The sequence below is a fragment of the Euprymna scolopes genome, chromosome 3 (genome assembly GCF_053919585.1).
Source record: "Euprymna scolopes isolate OS-2025 chromosome 3, ASM5391958v1, whole genome shotgun sequence".
Taxonomy (NCBI): Eukaryota; Metazoa; Mollusca; class Cephalopoda; order Sepiida; family Sepiolidae; genus Euprymna; species Euprymna scolopes.
The window spans coordinates 107,563,783-107,586,042 of record NC_136484.1 but is presented as its reverse complement, the minus strand read 5'-3'; the positions used below and the strand labels follow the sequence as shown (position 1 = coordinate 107,586,042).

General features: G+C 34.1%; 2 protein-coding genes across 4 annotated transcripts in view; one reads left to right on the top strand and one right to left on the bottom strand.

Annotated features, from left to right (window-relative positions):
• The window catches only part of LOC145258031 (rho guanine nucleotide exchange factor 17-like), a 577,357-nt gene that overhangs the window by 410,415 nt on the left and 144,682 nt on the right, over positions 1-22,260 (top strand). For all 3 annotated transcript variants that reach the window (XM_080115765.1, XM_080115768.1, XM_080115758.1), the window contains exon 4: positions 21,255-21,431. In XM_080115765.1, the coding sequence (XP_079971891.1) occupies positions 21,255-21,431 (177 nt within the window). The remainder of the gene's footprint in view (positions 1-21,254; positions 21,432-22,260) is intronic.
• The window catches only part of LOC145258048 (uncharacterized), a 201,533-nt gene continuing 180,051 nt past the window's right edge, over positions 779-22,260 (bottom strand). Inside the window, exons 3-4 of the transcript XR_013864037.1 lie at positions 12,942-13,093; positions 779-1,111 (exon numbers count right to left, since the gene is read on the bottom strand). The gene's annotated coding sequence lies outside the window, so the exon portion shown is untranslated. The remainder of the gene's footprint in view (positions 1,112-12,941; positions 13,094-22,260) is intronic.

The window sequence follows — 22,260 nt, the reverse complement described above, 5'->3', positions numbered from 1 at the left end:
ATTTTAGTACTGACCAGGCTCAACGTTGCTTAACTTCGGTGATCTAACAGAAACTGGTGTGTCAACATGATTATGCTGTATATGTAAAAATACATTTTCATATATATTTATGGAAATTAAGCATAATATATAAGTATTGATATGTTTTTATTTATCATTTCTGTCAAAAATATAAATATCTCATATTGTGATGTTACTCACAGTTTGTTGCATTGCCCTTGTGCCATGCATGGCTACATAATATGGGTAATGAAATTAAATATTGGCACTTTAGAAACATTGTTTCATATTCGAATTACAATATAGAAATTGTAAGAAAAAAGGAAAATATCAGTAGTTGAAAAGACTTGAAAAAGTCGAAAGCTTGTCCATGTCTTTAAAAAGAAATGTCTTCTTTTAAAAAAAAAAAAACTTCTTTATTTGGCTTCCTAAAATTTCTATTTTAATGTAGGTGTTATCAGCTCGATCCCACAATTAACAAGTAAGAGTGAACAGCAGGTTAAGATGGTAAAACGCTCACAAAACTCCATCATTTACTTTGGCAAGAAGAGGTCCAAGACTGACTGGAAACAATGCCGTAATAAGCGGAGAGCACATACAGCACCTGAAATTCACAAATGGTCACCCATTTTAGTACTGACCAGGCTCAACGTTGTTTTACTTTTGTGATCTCACAAGAACCAGTGTGTCAACATGATTATGCTATATTGACATCTGTTCTATTGGACTGGCCAAAACTTTGTTTTAAGAAGGAAGAACGCAAACATCAAGTTTAGAAACATAGTTTATACAATTAATTTTACATGCTCGGTTTGAAAATCTTGAGAATGTCTGCAATTTGTCTGGTTGTTGAATCAGAATCTTGTTCAACTACAGCTTTCATTTGGTCATTGTTCACCATTTTTGACTGACCAGAGCAAGGAGCATCTCTCACTGCAAAACTTCCATTTTGGGAATCAAGCATATCATTTCTTGCACACTCGTTTTATAACAACATTTTCATCATACACATGGCATATCTTTAGAATGGTTTCTCTAGGTTTTCTTCCTTTTCTGTAGTAAAAATGTATCAGATATCGGTAGTGTTCTACTTGATCTTCCAAACCAACACCTGAAATACAAGTAAAAATGTTTTACTCCTTTGCTTGGAGATCTATTACACATTCACATCAACATACTTGCAATACCAAATCCAGGATTTGAAGAATGAGAATATAAAATGATCTTTAGACTGGAAAAATGGCATTCAAAAAATGAACAAACTTTTTGGTTAATCAAATATATTGCTACTGTGCTTAAAAATATTTCTATTCTATATTTACCAACGTAAACCCAGCGATATTATTGTACCACCTTTGTTCAAGTTATACAAACTTTTCAATTGAAAGCCATGTTTAATTTCAGTTCAGATGGGTAGCTATTCTGTACAAATCCTGAAGATGAAGAGTTTTCAGTTAGTAGCTGTTTTGTATAAGTCTTGGACTTCAAAATTTTGCAGGCAAAGAGCAAAAAATCTTTTTTCTGTGTATGCGGGAATGCTAAAAGATTCAATATTTTTATGTAGCAATTCTAGTTTCTGATTGGTTCCTAGCAGAACACGGCCCCATTTGATTGGTTAGTTCCTATCACCAATATCTATAAGTGGAACCTTCCAACTTTTTTCAACCATGCTCCAGTATAAGTAAAAAATATTGCAACATAAACACATCTAAGTACTTTGGTTAATGTAGTTTCAGAATATGTCAGGTTATGGGAGTCTGTCTTCAAAAACCTTCTAGGGGTTTGTGACATATTTTCTATTCTATGAATGTCTGGTGCAAACACAGACCTCACAATAATATCATACCATCTTTGGTCAAGAAAGTGTATTTTAATGAGGGTTTCATATTCAGTACAACATTAACATCAGATTACATTTGAAAAAATTACTTTTTTTTCATTGATCAGGTGATCAAAAATGGGTAAATGCTGATAACGTATGCACATGAAATGTCTTAGCATATTTTTATATAGATAATAATTATTAGTAGCAGAACCCGTGGAAATTCCACATAATCACATAAGCAAACAATAGAATTTCCTTCAATAGAATAATCAGTGTAATATTAGTTCCCATCAGACCGTGAATTAAAAAATAAATATTTTTGTAGACAAATATGGATGACTGCTTAAGATATATTATTACAAGAAATAAGACTAAGACACTGGCTGGCGATAAATAAAATTAGTATTTTGATTTGCACCAACCAGACACTAGCTGGCGATAACTAACTTATTATTATGATCTCCACCGACCAAACATTGGCTGGCTATAATTAACTTATTAGTATTGTGATCTTTACCCACCATACATTGGCTGGCAATAAGTAATTTTGTATTGTGATCTGCATCAACCAGACATGGCTTGCGATAACTAACTTATTAATATTTTTATCTGCACCCACCAGACACTGCCTGGGGAGAACAAACTTATTAGTATTGTGATCTGCACCCACCATACACTGGCTGGCGATAAATAACTTATTAGTATTGTGATCTGCACTCATCATACACTGGCTGGCGATAACTAACTTATTAGTATTTTCATCTGCACCCACCAGACACTACCTGGGGAGAACTAACTTATTAGTATTGTGATCTGTACCCACCAGACACTGGCTGGTGATAAATAACTTATTAGTATTGTGATCTGTACTCACCAGACACTGGCTGGCGATAACTTATCCATTTGAAACAACTGTTTATTGGGCATTTTAGAATATTCCATTTTCATACTAAGGGAATTCAGTATAATAACGCTTGGTGCGATTTTGAATATTCCATTTTTATTTTAAGGGATGTTCAAGATGATAACGGTCGAAACGAATTAGCGTATTAATATATAGATTATTATTTCTTGTATCTGCATAAAATGTTATAAGGGGATATGTTTTATGTACCAATTTTTAGTATTTACTTCAGAGAGTGCTCAATACATGAATTAAGCTAGGTAGTAATTTGTGAAAATGTATGGCAATTAAGCTACACAGAATCTTCTTTCATCCCTTACTTCCAAGCTGATGATTCCCTATAGGGATGTAATGCAGAAGATTCTGTATAGTTTAATTGCTATATATGTTAAAAAAACTACTTTATATATAACTTTTATATATGTGTGTGTGTGTGTGTGTGTGTGTATTGGAATACCTCCAATAAGTTTTGAAAATCGATAATTGAAGAAATCCAATTAAAGAAGGAAGTCCAATTTTGACCAAAGTTAATACTTTTATACACCCTAACATCACAAGTGCATTTGAGAAATTTTATCACCACACAAACAGAAGAGCTCAGCATATAAAATCAACAGTAGAGTCTTTGATTAGAGAGGAGCATGTTCAAAATAAATGTTTCTGCTTAGCACACAATTGAACTTGACTTTTGCATTTTAAATTTTTATTCAAGCCATTATATATAGTCCTATTTTTTTTATTTTTTTTTTTTTTTTTGTGCATTGATATTCATATTAAAAACACTTTTTTCTATTTATTTAAAAAGAAAATACAACTTTGTTATATATGGATCGTGGAATTGTATTCATCTGCAAAAGATCTAGCTAATTTGCATATTCTTTTAAACATTCATTTTAATTAATTCCTTATTAGTTTTCTCGGTTTTCTTATGGTATAATCATCTTTAGTTAAATATCATGTGTAATTATATTCATGCAAATATTCTACATGATTTTATACTTGCGTAATATCTGTGTAAAAAGGTTCTTTCTATATATATTTAGGTATGCGTGTACATATTTGTTTAGAAAATTTTGCCTACCAAACTCCTCTGTCAGTTTTTGGCCTACAGACATGAAACTTAATATATAGGGTATTCGACCACATGCGAAACTTTATATTTAGGTTTTAGCCAGGAAAATCGGTGTGAAAATGAAAAAAATGGAATTTGCCAGGTGGAGGTTGAACAACGACATTACAAATATGCATACGTAACGTAATAGCTATTGGTTGATGTTTTCATTTTTAGCCTTGCAGCAAACATGTTTTCATAGCTCAGGCATTAACGTCAAAGGAAAAAAAGTAAATTGTAAGTTAAACGTTTTGGTTTCAATTCTCGGCGCACAAGTCATTTTTTTTTTGTTTTAACTTTTTAAATCATTACTCTATACTGGATCGAATATAATATAATAATAAATACGAAATCAAAATATTATATTTAAGTGTATTTTACGATCGGGCAATGCCGGGCAGCCTGCTAGTAATTTTATAAAATCAACAATAGGTTCTCTACAGTGCAATGTAGACTACAATGAATTGTGGACTAAGTCACTACAGGGAGGCATATAAAACTTCCTCCTGGTGCAACATGGCAGGTTGCCAACTAAAACAGGTGATAGATTGATTTTATTGATAAATGGGCAATTTCACCAATTTCAATGGAAGTGTGGAATATTCATTGATCCTCATTCAGTCCCGAGCAACATCGGTTCTCCCTACTACTTATATATATTTATTTAAACATCTACACTGCTGAATATAGGTTGCCAGAAGTTTAAAACGGCAAAGAAAGGAATAGTAGTAATACAGGTTGACTGTTGAAAGTCTTTTCCTTGAGCAGCACATCTTCAAGTGAGGATAGCTTTGCTTGTGACCTGCTGACAGGGGCAGGAGAGAGAGGACATCTTTCTTTGTTGATGCCTAGAAGCTTTCTACCTACTTTACAAATCCATAACGGTTTAGATGTAATCCTTCAAAGGTTCGGTTAAAATGACTTCTCCCAAGATTCTGATTGTTAATTGTATGACCAAATAACCTTACTAGGGCTGTTCTTCACAAGAGGAAAGAAGTGTCAATGGTTATGATTGCTACATTTTACTCCATAGTGAAACATAATTTAGTGTTTGGTGAAAAAACCAATGTTGACAAGCATAGTAGCCAGACGTTACTTGCAAGGTTTTGTCCCACTTCTCTTTGCAAATCCTTGTACACGTAGCACTCATAAATTAAGACTCATTTTCTCTTGTCGAGAAATGTCCCTGCTAGGTGATTTGGTTGCACACTGACCAATCAGCTTGCAAGGTGCATTGATTTCATCTGCCCCCCCCTCTCTCTCTCTCTCTCTCTCTCTCTCTTCTGCGTCTGTTAACTATTCATCAATTATCTTTACCTGAAGATAATTGCTGGCAAAGAACGTTTTCTCTTTCTCTTTCTTCACTCCAACTTTCTTCTACCAAAATATTTTGGATAATTAAATAAATCCTTTCATCGTTGTAATAGAAAACGGTTTTGTTTTTCCTTTTTTGTAACGGCTTTCATTACATACTAATAAAATATAAAGTATTGCGAGAATTTAGATGCCAGGGTCAGAAAGTGGGATTGAGAAGTTAGCCTCCTCCCCCCACAGAGGATCACTCTTACCTGCAAAAAGTGCCTGGGCAGCCCCATCGGCGTTTCCCAATAAGGGCACCTCAAGCGATTAACAATAAACCAACCCCTAAGGAAAGGCCTGGGAATGTGGACCTCTTAAAACTGCACAGAACTAAACTCCCATCATAAAATTAACAAAGACCAAATCATGACAGAAATGTTGATTTTGGGGACTGAGCTTATAAATCTTTAGCCGAATGAATATAGAAACTGGTCTTAACACTTCACTGATAAAGTCAGCTCTTATATCCTTTTCAAATCCTTAAGGTTTGTATGTTGTTTGGAAACTCAACACTTGTTGTTTTTGTAACGTGACAAATCCGTTTTCACTATTTATGTATGGCAAATTAAGGCATAACAACTGCGCCTACTGATTCTCTAATTGTCTTATATTTAGGCATGACAAACTCAAGTCTAATAAATTGCTTCTGCTGTTTTTTTTTTTTTTTTTTTTTTTTAGGGGGGGGGGGTGAAATGTGTCACTAAAATCTTTGTAAAAAAATAAACAAGTTTTCTCATCAGATTTAGAGAAAATACTAAAAAAATATGAGTCGAATATAAAAAGTGTTGTGTCGTGGAACAACAATGAAAATAAGAACAATCAAGTCGAGGTTCGGTTAAGGAACAAGTGTATTAACAATAATGTACAAAGATAGGAAAGCGTGTGCATCTGCTGGGCACTCGGCTAGCAGTTGAAGTGCAGTCGCATCTCTCTCACCGGTGTTGGAATTACTAGCGCTATTTATAGTGCTAATCGGTGTAAATTCCTCTGTTCAAGGAAGGTCGGTATAACAAAAAGAAACAAATGTTTCGTTAAGTTAAAAGAAAATTTAAGTTTTAAAATCGTAAATGTTTTCGTTTTTTTTTTTTTTTTTTTAAATATTGTGTGTGTGTGCGTGTGTGTGTGCGTGTGTCTTATAATAGTACATGTTTACCAACACAAAATGGCAATGAAAATAAATATATCAAGAAATTATTTAATTCGCTCTAATCTCGATCCGTCAATCTGGAAAAAGAAAGGCAAACAAACGAAAACATTGTTTATTTTTTACAAAGAATTTTAGTGGAAAAATAACAACAACGGCAACAACAGCATGCCAGTCGGTCTAAATTAAAATCGCTTGCTTCTTGTTATTCTGGACATAAGCACCCTAGGTTGCTCAAAAACGTGTGTAAATATCACATGAATAGAGAATCAGCAGAAATAGTTGTCATGCTTTGTCGTACATTGGTCGTTCCGCAAATTGCTGTACGTGATTACTAAGGTTATGACAAGAGAATATTCTTATCATTGTTTTGACTCTCGAGTATATAACCAACACAGACACAGTTAATCAATCGAGAACCACATCACTCTATATAAAAGCATATAAGATATTTACTGATATATACTCAAGAGCGAAAATAATGAAAAGAATATTCTCTTATCATAGCCATAATGATTAGTAAGATACGGACAAACTCGGAAAATCAGGGGATGTAATACCTTTTTTTGTTATTGTATCTTTATTGATGACGATAATAAAACGAGAAATAATACCAGACAAAATAATATCGATGGAAAAGAGAATTTCAGAGTTTTACAATTTTTTTCTATAAGGAATCATCGTCGTTATATTGTTTTTCTTCAATCTATTCTTCGCAACAACTGTGATATTGATATATTGATATTAATGCGTTACCCGCTAGTCTTTCTATTTTTTTTTTTTTTTTCAATTTTGTTTATCTTCTTTTTTATTTAATTTTGCCTTTTGTTTTTTGTATCATTTTTTTTTTTTTTACAGTGAAATTTAATTATTACGATATTGTTTATCATTAAATTATTAATTGAACCAATATGTTACAAAGCTATAATTAATTTTGTTAAAGTAATATTATTTTCATCTTTATTTATAAACTGATTGGGTGCAAATAGCTCGATACATTTTTAATCTTTTAATTAAATGATGATTTCCTAAGAATTTTAAAACCAGAAATGACTTTCCATTCAAGAGTTTAAATGAGAAATGTCACATGGATCAAGATTAGGTCAATAGAGATATTACTTAAGTACGGTAATGTTCTTTTCGGTCAGGAACTGTCTGATGTTTAAGGCATTGTGAGCCAGAGTATTTGTGTAGCTGTATAAACAAAATCGTAAATTACTCACACTAGGGAGTATCCTGTATCTCTACAAAGCCACCATTTGTGCATGCATGAAGTATTGCTATCACATCCGGGTTGGTGCATCTAAAACTAGACTCTCTCTCTTAGACATGATCTCAAAAAAGAGTCTTCAATCTAATAGGTCCCACACTCTCAACTAAGCTCCAACCCCTGTCTCATCGCTGTAATGTTGCATCCCTGTGTCTGTTTTACAACCTTAATGGAATGTGCACTGGAAAAATGGAAGCACTTGTATCCCCTTGATGAAGGGACCCGAACCAACCCGACAAGAAGCGAAATTCCACCCTTACACTGTAAGGGATGCTGAAAAATCTTCTACTCTAATAGTTTTTTCACACAAACTGTTAAACTTTGGAGTTCCCTCCTGGATCCCTGCTTCCCTGAATCTACTTACACACAGAAATTCAAGTATACTGTTAACAGACATTTCAACTCCCAACATAGTGTCCCTGTAGCTTTAGCTTTAAATAGTAGCCCCTTACATTCAATTGGCAATGTGCCTCATTTGGGGTGAAAATCAATAATAAAAAAAAAAAAAAAGAATTAGATAATAAGTTTTTTTTTTTTTGTGTGAAACTTTGAGTTTATTTGTTCAAGCAGTTCACACAAAAATTCTGGTTTATTACTGCCATATCTGTTGAGGTGCCGCTTAGATCCCTTTTTCTTACCTTGATTAAGTACAAAATTCACTTTGCAGTCTGGTGAGCAAGGGTCTCTTCTCTTCCTTACAACTTTCTAATAGAAGAGATATTACTTGTCTTTCTCTATTTTATCATTATTTTCATTATAAGTGCCTGCCTAAGCTCCAATCACTAGTTTCCCCTGTAAATCATTCACAGGAAGCACTCATCTAGTTACAACCACCTGCAAAGAAATTTCCTTTCTCCCTCTGTGTACGTAAAAGCAAATGGAACTTCCAAAAAGAAAGTTTCTTTCCTAGAACTTTCTATTTGTGGAACACATGAGGATGAGTTTCCTTGCTGCTTTGGCCGCTTGGAGACTTGGGAAGAAAATACCAGTTAAGAATCCATTCTTAACAATCAGCCCAATAGGTGTGGGGCCAGGAACTGGCCCAGTACCTGCCGGACTGAAGTATGTTGCCTGGATATTACCTAGGATGTCCACCCTCCTAGGCTTTTGGGTGGGGCAAATTTATTGCTTGTTGCCTGAGGCGCCCCTACTGAGGAATACCAATGAGGATGCTAGGCCAGAGTGCCTCTCCTTTAGAAACATCCCCACTTTCTGACCTTGTGTCACATCATGCTGAGGTAGGCAGTATGCAAATATCTACTGCATAGGTAAAAGTTATCTACTCCTGTGTTGAAAGATTACCCAGGAATTATCTTCCCCTGATATAGGAGGTATCGGGGAGTTATCTGCCCCTGATACAAGAAATACCAGGGAGTTTCTGCCCTAATACAGGAAGTATCAGGGAGTTGTCTGCCCCTTAGAACTATTTGAGAACAGATGGAAGCAGTCATTTGTTTATTAAGTGGAACTCAGCAATGAACTTATTTTCTTTAATTAACCACAGAATTTTCAGAGGCCCTCACAATTATACAGTTGTTCATTAGTATGTTAGTTTTCATTTGTAGTTGGGCTTTGTTCTTTTTTTTTTTTTCTTTTTTTGCTTTTCATCTTTCTCTAAAATCCACGTGTGTTATCTGATCTAAGGGTGACAGGTGTCTGGCTGTGTGTATTTTACCCACAGGTAGATTTTTATTGCCCCATAGTAAAAGCTTTGTTACATCCTAACCCTTCTTCCATCCACCCCACCCTCCATCCCCGATTCATGTGCTTTTGCCATTTTCTTTTAAGATGATTTTTTGCTTTGTGCACCTGACCAACGTTGTAAGCATCGCTGCTGGGGTCGTTGTTTTGAATGGTGCAATCATAACACACACTTCTTCCCCACCACTTTGAAGTCCCTCCTCCCCTTGCAGTCAGTTGACCTGTTCAGTGTCTGACCTTGCCTTTAAATGAGATGAAAGGTTTTTTGACTGTTCATTTTTTTTTTTTCTGAATTTTATTTTTAGATAAGGATTGATAATTTGTATTATTTTGGTTATTTCGGACTACTGTTCTCATCTTGGTTGTTCTTTTCACAACATTTCAGTGAACAAACCATTTTTTTTACTCTTATTTACCCCCTTACCCCCAAACAAGGCATATTGCCACTTTGATGTAAGGGGTTACTATTTGGAACCATGCCTGTAGGATCACTATGTAGGGAGTTGAGCAGCAAAAGACCTGTTCGCATTACATTTAAATTTCTGTATGCTAGTACAGTCAGATAAGCATGAGACAGGAAGGGAATTTCAAAGTATGGTAGTTTGAGTGAAGAAACTGTTAGAGTAGAAAGCTTTTTGGCGTTAATGGACTCCTACAGTGAATTGGTGGGATTTTGCTGCTTATTGGACTAGTCAGATGTGTACGTCAAGGGGCACAAGTGTTACGGATTTGATTTGTCAGAGCACATTCTATTAAAATACTTGTAAAACAAGCATAGGGATGAAACATTGTGGTGATGGGACAGGGGTTAGAGCTTGGTTGATTGTGTGGAACCTATTAGATTAGAGATTTGTCTTGGACCATGTCTAAGAGAGAAAGAGAGGTTAGTGATAAATGCATTAGTCCAGATGAAGCCTTTGGTGGTGGTGGTGGTGGTGGTGGTGGTGGTGTATGTTATTAAAAGGGTTAATCAAGAGTAAAATATAAGTATAGCATTGCTGTCAATAATAACAGCTAGAAATTATTTTGGAAGTTTTAGGTAAGAATTATTAATTTGTATTGTTTTCATTATTCAGACTACTTTCTCATTCTTGGGTGTTATTATCACGTTGCTGACAAAACAAGAGCAAGCTACCCCCTGTGGATTAAATAAAGGATTCCATTTGAAATTCTGTGCAAATTCTTGAGTTCAACAGAAAGATTCCCGAGTTTGACATGATGCACTTGAAGAAGGTTGTAGGTTACCTCAGCCAAAACATTGTGAGAATAACATTCAAGATAAGAATGGTAGTCCAAATTATTCAGATAATAAAAATTTAAAATTATTAGTTGTTATAGTGAAATGAAACTGATCATTGAATTTGAAAACAATAAAAATGAATAGTGAATAGGCCTTGGATATATCTAGGGCTACTGCCCTAGCCTCCCCTGCTTTATCCAGTGCAGAGATTACAGTTCAGATATATGCAGTAGAATGGGCTTGCTTAAACCCATATTGTTGGTCGAATGGAAGTTTAGCAGTCTTGGGGTGATTAACTAGAGCATGATTAATTATGGACTTAAATATTTGGGAGAAAATAGGGAGGAGACTAATAGGGTGATAATTTAATAGGTCAGTTCTTTCGCCAAAACTTTTGTAAATTGGTATCACAGAAGTAGTTTTCCAGCAGTCAAGAAAGCAAGATTCGTTAAGGCATTTGTTCAAAAGTTTGGAGAGAATTGGAGCAATCTCAGCAGAGCATTTTTTAAATAGTACAGTTGGGATGAGATCAGGTTCACATGCTTTGGAGGTGTCTAGGTTTTTTATGATATCATGTACTTGAGAAGGGGTGATTTTCAGATCATCTAGTGTAGTTTCTGACCTCAAAGTGGTTTTTGTCTGCAGAGGAAAATCTGGGAAGGAATGGTTTGCTTGGTCCAAAGTAGAGTTGCAGGCAAACCGACAGGCAAGCAGATTAGCCTTCTCGGTTGCCGTGCAAACAACCTCAATATTGTTGGATAGTGGGGGAACTGTTAATTGCCAATTATTTACTACACTGTTATAGATTTTCCAGAAGTAATGAGTTCCTAATTTCTGTGCTTCAATGTGTTTTTTGGTGTTTTAGGTATATTCTCTCTTGGCTGTGGTTATTTCCAATTACTTCTAGTTTCTATAAACTTTTGTCTATTTGTACTGGATTATGTCAGATAAATCTGCAGTATGCATGCTGCCTTTGAGCAATGGCAGCTGTGCAAGTAAAAGTAAAACATTGGGAGAGTGGGGTTTGCTATAGAATTTACATGTGAGGATAATTTAATGACGATAGGTTAAGATCAAAGTATAGAGTGATAGGACCGTGATTGTTACGAAACAGTCATTTATACCAAAATCAGCTGCAACAAGTTGATCAGTCTGCGTTTGGATACCTGGAGCGATAACACATTGCTTTTTGTTTCTTTCTACTGGACTGGCGGTCCTGTTTGAATCCTCAGCATCTGGTTTGGACTCGGTTTTATGCACAAGACAAATTGGTCAGAGATAGAGTCAAAAGTTGAAGTATCGGTTAAGATTTGACTTTGAAATTAATCTTATTAAAGTATCGAACCAAGGTATACACCTCACATCTTTATCATTTATTCTTCGTTATCAACTGGGCATGCTTGCGACCTACCCTTCTGTCCACACTTTTATGGAACAAGGGGAGGCATTATATTTGCAGACAGGTTTATATTCAATGTTTGTGTGAAGGAAGTTTGATGTCCAACTTGACATGTCATCGACACGCCAACAAACTGGATCTCCTGAGTGGAAAATTGACAGAGTAATCTGTATGGAACCCACAGTCGAGAGCGCCTTTTTCAATCTCCTTTTCAACCACTCTGTTAAGGACTGTTGTATGTCATGGTGCGAATCGCAATTCTTCAGAAATTTCCGAGTCTCACTCAAAAAGTTTCCTCAATTCCGTGACCTTTTTTCATCTTCTAGAAGGGAATTTCACAAAGGATTGTTGAGGCTACCAACTACTGACCTGTTCAGGAAGTGTTCGGGATGAAGATGAAATGGTTCAAATAACTACTTGAACGAAGCTATCTAAGAACCTGGAGAACATATCACACAGGTAACGGATCTCCTAAGAAAGGAATATATGACCTTGAACTGAGCAAGAATGAAAGTTGGAAGGACAGCAATCATAAACAACTAGCCTCATAGAAATTCAAAACTAGCGAACATATCCTCAGTGGCTGCAGTTATGGACTACTTGTACTGATCAGGATTTGATGGACTGTAACCTTCATGGATTAAGTATTTGCATGAGATGTGATGCTGAGTTATATTTTAAACAGAATGATGGTTTTCTTAAAAAACAAAAAACAAAAAAAATTAAGACAATTTCCTTATAGAGTCTCTAATGTCTGTAAAGATTTTTTTATCATTTTGTTTATTTGACTAGTGTCACAGTTATTTTAAAAAAATGATTAATTCAATAATAGTGATCATAAAAAATGATGTCACATCTGAAGGATTTAACGTTATAGTTTAGTTAATAATTACATTTCAAGCTGTGAACTTATTGACCCCCTTAAATAATCCCCCTTTCCAGTAATTATAAGAGCAACCTAGCTCATAAAGCGAATTTCAAAATTTACCTGGCAAATATACCTGGTGAATCAAGTGCAAGAAAGATACAAACACTTGCACCTAAAGGGACGGTTAGAATCCTAAACAGATCTCTCGGTTGGAGTCTCTGAAATAGTAAATGAATATCTGGCATTTGAGAGGATACCCGTCTGCAGCAAAACTGAAAGGATAAAAAAAAAAAAATTGAAAAATAATAAATATGCTCACATATTTCACTCTGTTGCCTAGCGTTTTTTAAATAGGCTAAATACAAAAAAATTAATAAAGAAAGGATTGTTCCACACCAAATTTTGAGTTATACGAAATAACGAGCAGGGAAACCCAACGTTGCCTGGGATTCAATAAGGATCAATGAATGTCTGACATTTCCAATACTTTTTATTTTCATCAAAATCGGTGAAATTGCCCATTTTTCAATGAAATTGATTGATTGCCTGCTCTAGTCGGGGACCCACCATGGTGCACCGGGAAGAAGCTTATCAAAAAACCTACTGTTGATTTTGTACACCAGGCCTTTCTGCTTGTGCGGTGATAAAACTTCTCAAATTCACTTGTGATGTTAGACTGTATAAGGGTGTTATTTTTGGTTGAAATCAGATATTTTCTATTATCGATTTTCATACTTATCAGAGGCATTCTGATACAAAACCTATCTAAGAACACTCCCATACACATAAAGTACATTTCTGTGAAATTTCATTAAAAAAAAATCGGCCTAGTCGTTCTAGAGAGAGAGAGAGAGAGAGAGAGAGAGAGAGAGAGAGAGAGAAACTCTCTCTCTATCTATCTAACACACACACACACACACACACACACACACACACACACACAGCACCTTTTATATATAAGTAGATACATTTTTAAAAGGATTGTTATGCACACATGTGAGTATTAGTAATATGTATGTATCCTAAACTATTGAACTTATGAACTATGAATTTTAGATACATTATTATTATTTATTTATTACTGAAACTGTGTGTGTGTGTGTGTGTGTGTGTGTGTGTGTGTGTGTGTGTGTGTGTGTGTGTGTGTCTTCCTTCTTGGTTTGAATTTTGTTTGATGTCTTGCTCCACTTACCAATACAGTGATATAACTGTAATAGGCTGAGCTTTTAGGCCTCTTATATTTATTTTTTTTATTTGCTGCACATGATCGAGATGGGGGTTAAAGAACTGTTTTTTTCATATCAAGGCCTGATGGCTGTCTTTAGTTGGCCTTTGTCATGGCTGGGGTTATACTTCCAGAGACAATAAGCTTTACGCTGATGCTTACCTTTTTCCAACTTGTATGTAAACAGGTTTGATGGGAGGCTTTTTTTATCATGGGTGCCGGCTTACTAGTATTGGATGTTGTATTTTTTTTCGTCTCTTTCATCAGTTCCGCATTGTCAATTCATTGACTACTTCAAGCTGTCCTTTATTAATAGAGCAGATGACCCTCACCCCATCCATTTGGCATACTATTTTGTTAATAATTGGTTAGAATGGGTTAATTTGATTTACGAAGTATCATCATGTCAGGGTAGTCTGACAAACACCTGCACAGAGAGATAGGGTGGTGTCTAGTAGGCATTCGCGCGCGTGCGTGTGTGTGTGTGTGGGGGGGGGGGTGATTCCAGGAGGTCAATAAGTTCATAGTTTAAAATATACTAATTAACTAAACTATAAATTTAATTGTTTCCGGTATGATAATTCTTTTGTGATTGTTGTTGTTGAATTAATCACCATTCTAGGTTATCAGTCTTATAAAATTTGTAAAAAAAAAAAAATGATTAAATTCATTTAAAAAGCAATTTCTTCCATTTCCTAGTCAAGAGTTTGTGAGCTCAAATGGTAAGACACCCAAAACCAAGTTATTATTGGTGTTTATGCCACCATATTGGATTTAGCACATTGTTTTATCCAATTGTATCCACCATCAATTCATCTCTTTCTTTTCATTGGCTGTTTGTATTTTGTCTTTCGAATGATTTTTCTTTTTACTTTAGGATGAGAAGCTATTTTATTCATAAACGATTCAACGAAAAATATGATAATTTTATTTTCTTGTATTGACTTGTAACAGACACGGAATTATAAATTGAGCTTTCAAATGTGTGTAAACTGGCTTTATATGAATTTCTCTTTCTGAAACTTATTTAAATGCTATTTTAAATCCACATATGTATTAAGCTTTATTTTATTATATGTAGAAATATTGAGACGCAAGTTTTCTCTGTAAGCTGTGAAAAAAATTATTATTTCAAGTTCAAAATATGCAGAGAATAAATTATAATGAGGTTTACACAAGAGTGCTCAATACAAAGTAGAGCAAGATACACTTTTTATTTGTTTTATATAAACATTTAGTTATCGCTACACAATCATGAGTATCTTTCAGTCAACTAGTTATAGATAGAGACTTCTTCAGGCGATGTTGCCTGGAAAAAAAAACATAGCCTGATAAAGTGTCTAGTTATCTATAACTAGTTGACTGAAACATACTCATGATTTTGTCGCAATACCTAAATGTTTACGTAAAAACAAATAAAAAGTGTATATATATTAGCAATGTTGGGTGTTTCTCGTAGAATATATGTATATATATATTCTAGCAGAATCACCCAACATTGCCCAGGTCTGATAAAGTGTCTCATTGCTATGTATTTCTGTTTATTATGCTCTCTAAATTAGTGTCTTATATATATGGTTTAACAATTGAATGTATGTATTTAAGTTTTAAAAGGTTTCACTTAGAGATGGAGGCACACAGATTTTTAGTACATAGACAGTAGCAAAAAGATTCCAAACCACTTCCATTGTCTTCCTTGGAGAATTTTATAGATATATAAATCTCATTAAAATAGGATATATTTGAAGTCTCCACACTAACGTAATGTACTTGCAATAACCCTTATCCCTGAGTGGCTTCCGGGCCTTGATAAGTGGTGATCACTGTAAAAAAAAAAAAAAAAAAAAAAGTTTTAAAGGAGGTTCGAACCTCTATCATTGTCTTCCCCAGAAAATCTTATAGATATTTAAATTTCATAAAAAATAGATCATATTTAAAGTTTTAAGGACGTTATGGCCTCATAGCTTCCTTCTTTTCTGGTAAATCCTTCATAAGAATAAACTTTTAGATTTTATGTAGATTCTCTAATCTTTCTTTCTATAGGAAACACATACACACAGTTATTGAGTTAGATACGAGGTGCCTTCAATAAGTTTCCAGAGGTTTTTCATATTGGCACTTTTATTTATGGTACACACATGAAACTGTAGTCCTCTATGAAGTAATCTCCTGCGGCTGCAATGCAGTGTTGTACCGTTCTAACCACTTCTGGAAAGCCTCGCGGATGTCCTCTTGTGTGAGCGTGTCAATGACCCTCGTCATAACCTCTTTCATCTCATCAATTGTTTCATAATGACAGTCTCTAAGATTTTTCTTGAGGTAAAAGAATAAGCAAAAGTCACAGGGAGCAAGATCTGGGCTATAGAGAGGGCGAGGAACTGTCTTGATGCCCATTTTGGTTAAATAGTCTGTAATAAGGATGAATCCCCTTGGAACAAACTTTGCATCTTCAGTTCTTCGTGAATAATTGTGTGTACACTCTCTACACTGACCTAAAAATGTGCACTTATTATTTCTATAGACACACGACGGTCCTTATCTATGAAATTCTTTATTTGGCCAATCAACCCTGGTGTTCTGACTTCCTTACTCCTCCCCATCTCTCATTATCCTTCACATACTCTTAGCCTTCTTTGAATCTCTTATGCCACTCAAAAACTGATACTCAGTTCATGCAAGTTGGTCCAAAAGCAATGTGAAGCATTCCATACATTTCTGTGGCATTTTTTCCAAGTTTAAAACAGAATTTTATTACATATTATTCTTTTAAAGGGTCCTCACATCCAAATTGCATTTTTTAAATTCACCAGCTGTGGCAATCAGGCTGTAGTAGGGTGTATTTCAATTCTTACTGTAACTGTTCACTTGAACCTGAAATCATAAAAATTGGTCAGTTATCTCATAAGATGTATAGCAATAACATACTGAATTTACAAGAGTTTATGACCATTTTAAATGCTTGTACAAAAATGTCTGGAAACTTATTGAAGGCATCTCATATATATATATATCTTTTCTGGTAAATCCTTCATAAGAATAAATATATCTATATATCTTTTCTGGTAAAATATATATATATATATATATATACTAGCATGGGTGCCCGGGTGTTTGGAGGTGTGTGTTGAGCAAAAAAAAAAAAAAATGGTAGTAGGAAGGCAGGCTCGAACCCGTACTGCGAAGGAGGAAAAGAATATGAAAAAAACGTGACGTCTTTGCTATTATGACCACCGCCAAACCAATAGTGACATAGGTTTAAATTAAGGCTAGACAATCCAAAAGAGGGGATGACTTTCAAAAATATTGGCGAAAAAAGCGACCCCTCCCTGTAGGAAAGTGCCCAGTTGAGGGTGAAGTAATTAATGTTTTTAGCCAATTTTTCGGTATTTGTCGTCTGAAGGATCGAGCTTCAAAACAATACTGATCTTGTGAACATCCGTTGCCTCTGTCGAAAGTTTTAGACAGACATGCAAACATACATACATAGATTTATATATTGGTAGCTCAAATTTTCGACCCAAACTGATTAAAAAGCTTGCCCTATCCCTGAATACCCTTCATGTAAAATTTCAATTATCTGAGTAATTTGGTAGAGACCGCAGAGGTCAAATTTTTAAAAACTTTGACCCCTATTATGACCCCTTAACATTTATTGTTTTGGGTTCAAATCAAGTTATTAAGTTAGATTCATATCCAAGGAACCTATATCTAAAATTTCAAGTGTTTATACCCAAAATTTGTGGAGGAGTTTGGTAGAGTTCTTAAAGGTCAAATCGTTGAACTTTGACCCCTTAACAGCCAAATTTCTGGTCGAAAACTGATTACAAAGATTTTCCCAAATCTCAGTAACCTGTATATTAAATTTCAAGGCTGTAAACTAAAAATTGACAGTTATTGCTTAGGGAAATGTACAGAGACAGGCAGACAGACAGACACTTTCACTTAAACACATACGTGCAGTTATTGAGTTGTGTGTGTGTGTGTGTGTGTGTGTGTGTGTGTGTGTGTGCAGAAAGTCTATATTGAAGTACAAGTTGCCCAATCATAAGCCTCTCCTGAATAAACATTGCTTGAGTTCAGTAGTATAGAGAAGTCGAGAATGCCTGGAAACAATACCAAAATAATCAGTGAAACAATACCAGAATAATCTAGTGTTATTTTTTTTAGTTTTTCCTCCTATACCAGTTGCACAACAACAAAAAAACAGAAAAATGTGCCTACTATTTGATCTACAGAAAGAGGATAGATGAATTCATGTCTTTCTCAAGGATATCAGGGAAAGTAACCATGACAGAACCTCACATGGATATTATATTTCTCTTAGTATATCTGTGGGTCTGTCTGTTCAACTTTTTCTCTGAAACTATTGGGCCAATCTGGCTAGAATTTTATATGAACCTCTGTTATAATAAGATACAGCAAATTAAATTAACTTATGATATTCATTTGGTGCACAGTTAGTGATTAACAGAGATTAGTATTTAATGCAAAAATGAGCACAAATTTAATCATATTCAACCATCAGTTTGGCATGAAGCACTCATTTTATGTCAACGGGCTATAACTTTCGTTTTTAATTAAATAAATGCATTTATAATATCGAAATAAATTCAGATGTGTTCTTTGTAATAAAGACTGTTGGTTCTCAGGTCATCTTAAACGCAAATATGAAACAATCCGTGGGTCAGCTTCAATACCCAATTTGTAGTAGCGTATGCACGTTCAGTGTAGATTCTGATACAAGTTTACTTCTGGCACACATTTTCTATTATCTCAGAGGATGTTTTCTTCCATTATTTTTCATCCATGAAAAAAAAATAAACAAAAACGAAATTTGAAACAAAACTTATTTTATTTGATTGTCAATGATTCTGGATTCATAAAACATAAGTTAAATTACTTATTTATTTTATTTTTTACTAACAACAGCACTTATCAAGGACAAAAACTACTTGAGGACAATAATCCATATATGGTCTGATCGTCGATTTGTAGATATAAAGAATAGCATCAAGTGTGAGAAAGTTCTTAGAGCGATAAAGAAAACCGACTTTACAAGAAGCAGAGAGAGCAATGGATCTAATATATGAACTCCAAGAAAGATTTGATAAGAAATGAAGACCAAGAAATTTCCCAGTAGATAAAGAGAACTAGCTTTACTTTCACTAATCGCTTATTACTTATCAAGGACAAAAGCCACTCAAGGACAGGGGGGTGGGGGTAATGAGGCAAACTGATTGTCAGTTGATAGATGACAAAAGTTATGAGAGGATCAAGATTGATTGAAATTGATGGACCAAGTTTAAATAATTGTGGCGATAGTTTCATGACAGTAATCTGTTGACAATAGATTTGAACACATTATTATCTTAGAGGATGTTTTTTTTTTTTTCTATTATTTTTTTATCCATGAAAAAAATAAACAAAACAAAAATTTGAAACAAAACTTATTTTATTTGATCGTCAATCATTCTGGATTCATAAAAGATAACTTAAACTATTTAGTTATTCTATTTTTATTCATGGCACAATTTATCAAGGCAAATAGCTATTTGAGGACAAAGATTCATGAGATGAAATAATTTCAATTGAGAAATAAAGAACTTTATCAGAGGATGTATTTTAAAGAACAATAAGTTATGGAAATTGAATGTTTAAAAGTATAGATACACTAAATTTTGTTTTTAAAAGAATAAAATCACAAATTTTGGTTTTAAAAGTACAAAATCACTAAATTGTTTTAAAAGTATCAAATCATTAAATTTTGTTTTAAAAGTATGAAAGCACTAAGTTATTCATTTTAAAAGTATAGAATCACTAAATTTTGATTGTAGAAATATGAAATATGTAAATTTTGAGTTTAAAAGTATAAAATAATTAAATTTTGGTTTTAAAAGTATGAACTGACTAAATTTTATTTTTCAAAGTATAACGAGTAAATTTTAATTTTAAAAGTATAAAATCACTAAAATTTGTTTTTAAAGTATAAAATGACTAAATTTTATTTTAAAAAGCTTAAAATGATTAAATTTTATTTTTAAAAGTATGAAATAAGTAAAATTTGTTTTTAAAAGTATTAAGGCATCCTAAATCTCAAGCTTCAGATAGAACATGGCGGGGTTTTTTTTACTCTACTTATTTGCCATCCACCTGATTCTAGCATGGTCATTACACTGAAATCATTGAAGATGGCAAAGAAAACATGGGATGAAAAGATTTTGCCCCATGTCCTGAATGACCTGTGCCTAGATGTAAGGGCTTTAATAATCTCTGGCTTATATGCACATAATCAAATAAAGAATTTAGAATTACGTCTAAATGGAAACACAAAATAATATAATTATCACTGATAAAATATTATAACAATAATTTAATAATATCAAACATAATTACCAGCTCACACTTCAACAATAACTTAATTATTTTCTGCGAGTTTAATGCAACTGACATACTATAACTTTCGGCTCCAATCAAATAGTTATACATTATTTTTTTCTTTTTCAAGATGAGATTTACCTTGAAAATTCACAGAACGTAACATAACCTATATCACCTTGGTTTGACATATCATGTTGATTAAATAAATAATTAATAATAAAAAATTATTGAAATCTTTTAATATTTATTCTGTTTACCTTGTCTCGTCTCCAACAATGCTGTTTTTCTACAAAATTGCGCCGTCATAAACTTTAAACAGACCTCCTTATACATTGCACACAACGCTTCAAGCAAACTGGAATGTCCTTATCAATGTTGCTATTAAAAACAATACATTCAAGTGGAGCTAACTCTTTTTCTGTTTCAGACAGCTATCTTCTCCCTTTTCTCTCTGTTATGAGAACTCTTGTGTGCAGTAGCAAGAACGGGATGAAACAAATATTAAAAGGCGCTAACAAAATATGATTTTGAATTCGGGTAAATGAAGATGGAGATATATACTTTTGTCCGTGATAATTGTGGCTCATATACTCAAGTAATATAAGACTAAGACTGATAGATGTAATTTGGATTATTGTGTACGTTGCCTCCTTGTAAATAAAATGTCTATGCCAAGTCAACTGTGAGTATCTTCATATTTTTTCCATTACTTTCTGTCATTCACACACGTATTCATCTCTGTACATAATCTTTTGCAAATATTAATAGTTATGATATGTCAGCACTTTCATTCATAAGAGTTTCTTCATTTTTATCTTTTTTTTTTTCAGAAATACATGATCCCATTGAAGACACAGAGGAACCTCGACGAGAATACTGTGGGCGTCATATTTCACATGATTCCCGAGATTCTGACGCATCACTCCATCTACCTGAATTTTTTGGATAGTGTCTGGGAAAACTGGGACAGCAAGAGCAGCACTGTTGGTAACATCATCATAAGCTGTGTAAGTGTTTTGCTCTGCCCCTTGTCCTTTCTCTTCTTTTTCAGCTCCAATAAGATGGTGTCAAAATTTTTACCCAACCTACTTCTCTTTGCTAATCTATATATATAAAAGCAAAAATGTATGTATGTATGTATGTATGTTTGTGTGTCTGCTAAAACTTTTGACCGACGGAACAAAAATTCACAAACTTGGTATCATATTAAAGCCCCACCCTCCGGACGACAAATATTGAAAAATTAGCCCAAAAGGACCATCAGAAGTGCGTCAACTGATCGATTTTCTGCAGGGATGGGGGTCCCAAAAAAAGTGCCATTTTAATGTTAAACATTACATGTTTTTAAATCGATTTATAACTGCCCCAAAAAATACGGGCGCAAACTCTTCTACATAAAGTATACACGGGGCCGTTTATTTTGGGTCAACTTGTATTTAAAACCCGCTGAGTCATGTCACGTGATCTTGACATCAGCAAGCTCTAATTGCAGTCTGAATTTAAAAAAACATGTTGTTATCGGTAAAAAAAAATTTAACCCTTACACAAGCTAAACTATGAACTTCTACACTATGGCAACGTTACCAAAGTTATTAGCACATTCAAAATAGTTAGATACGATAGTTAAACGAAAAATAACAAGCCAAAAATCATATGTTCCCACTGGTTTTGTTTTACCCATGTTGTTAGAAAGTATGGCACTATGTAGTCTTTGGATGTAGGTTGTGCCCAAGCGTATTCCCCGATGTCCTCGTATTTTCCGCTGGATTCGTATTTATGGAAAGTTGCTTTGCAGTCGTTCATGTTTGACATTTTGATTAAGTTTCGGAATGTTCT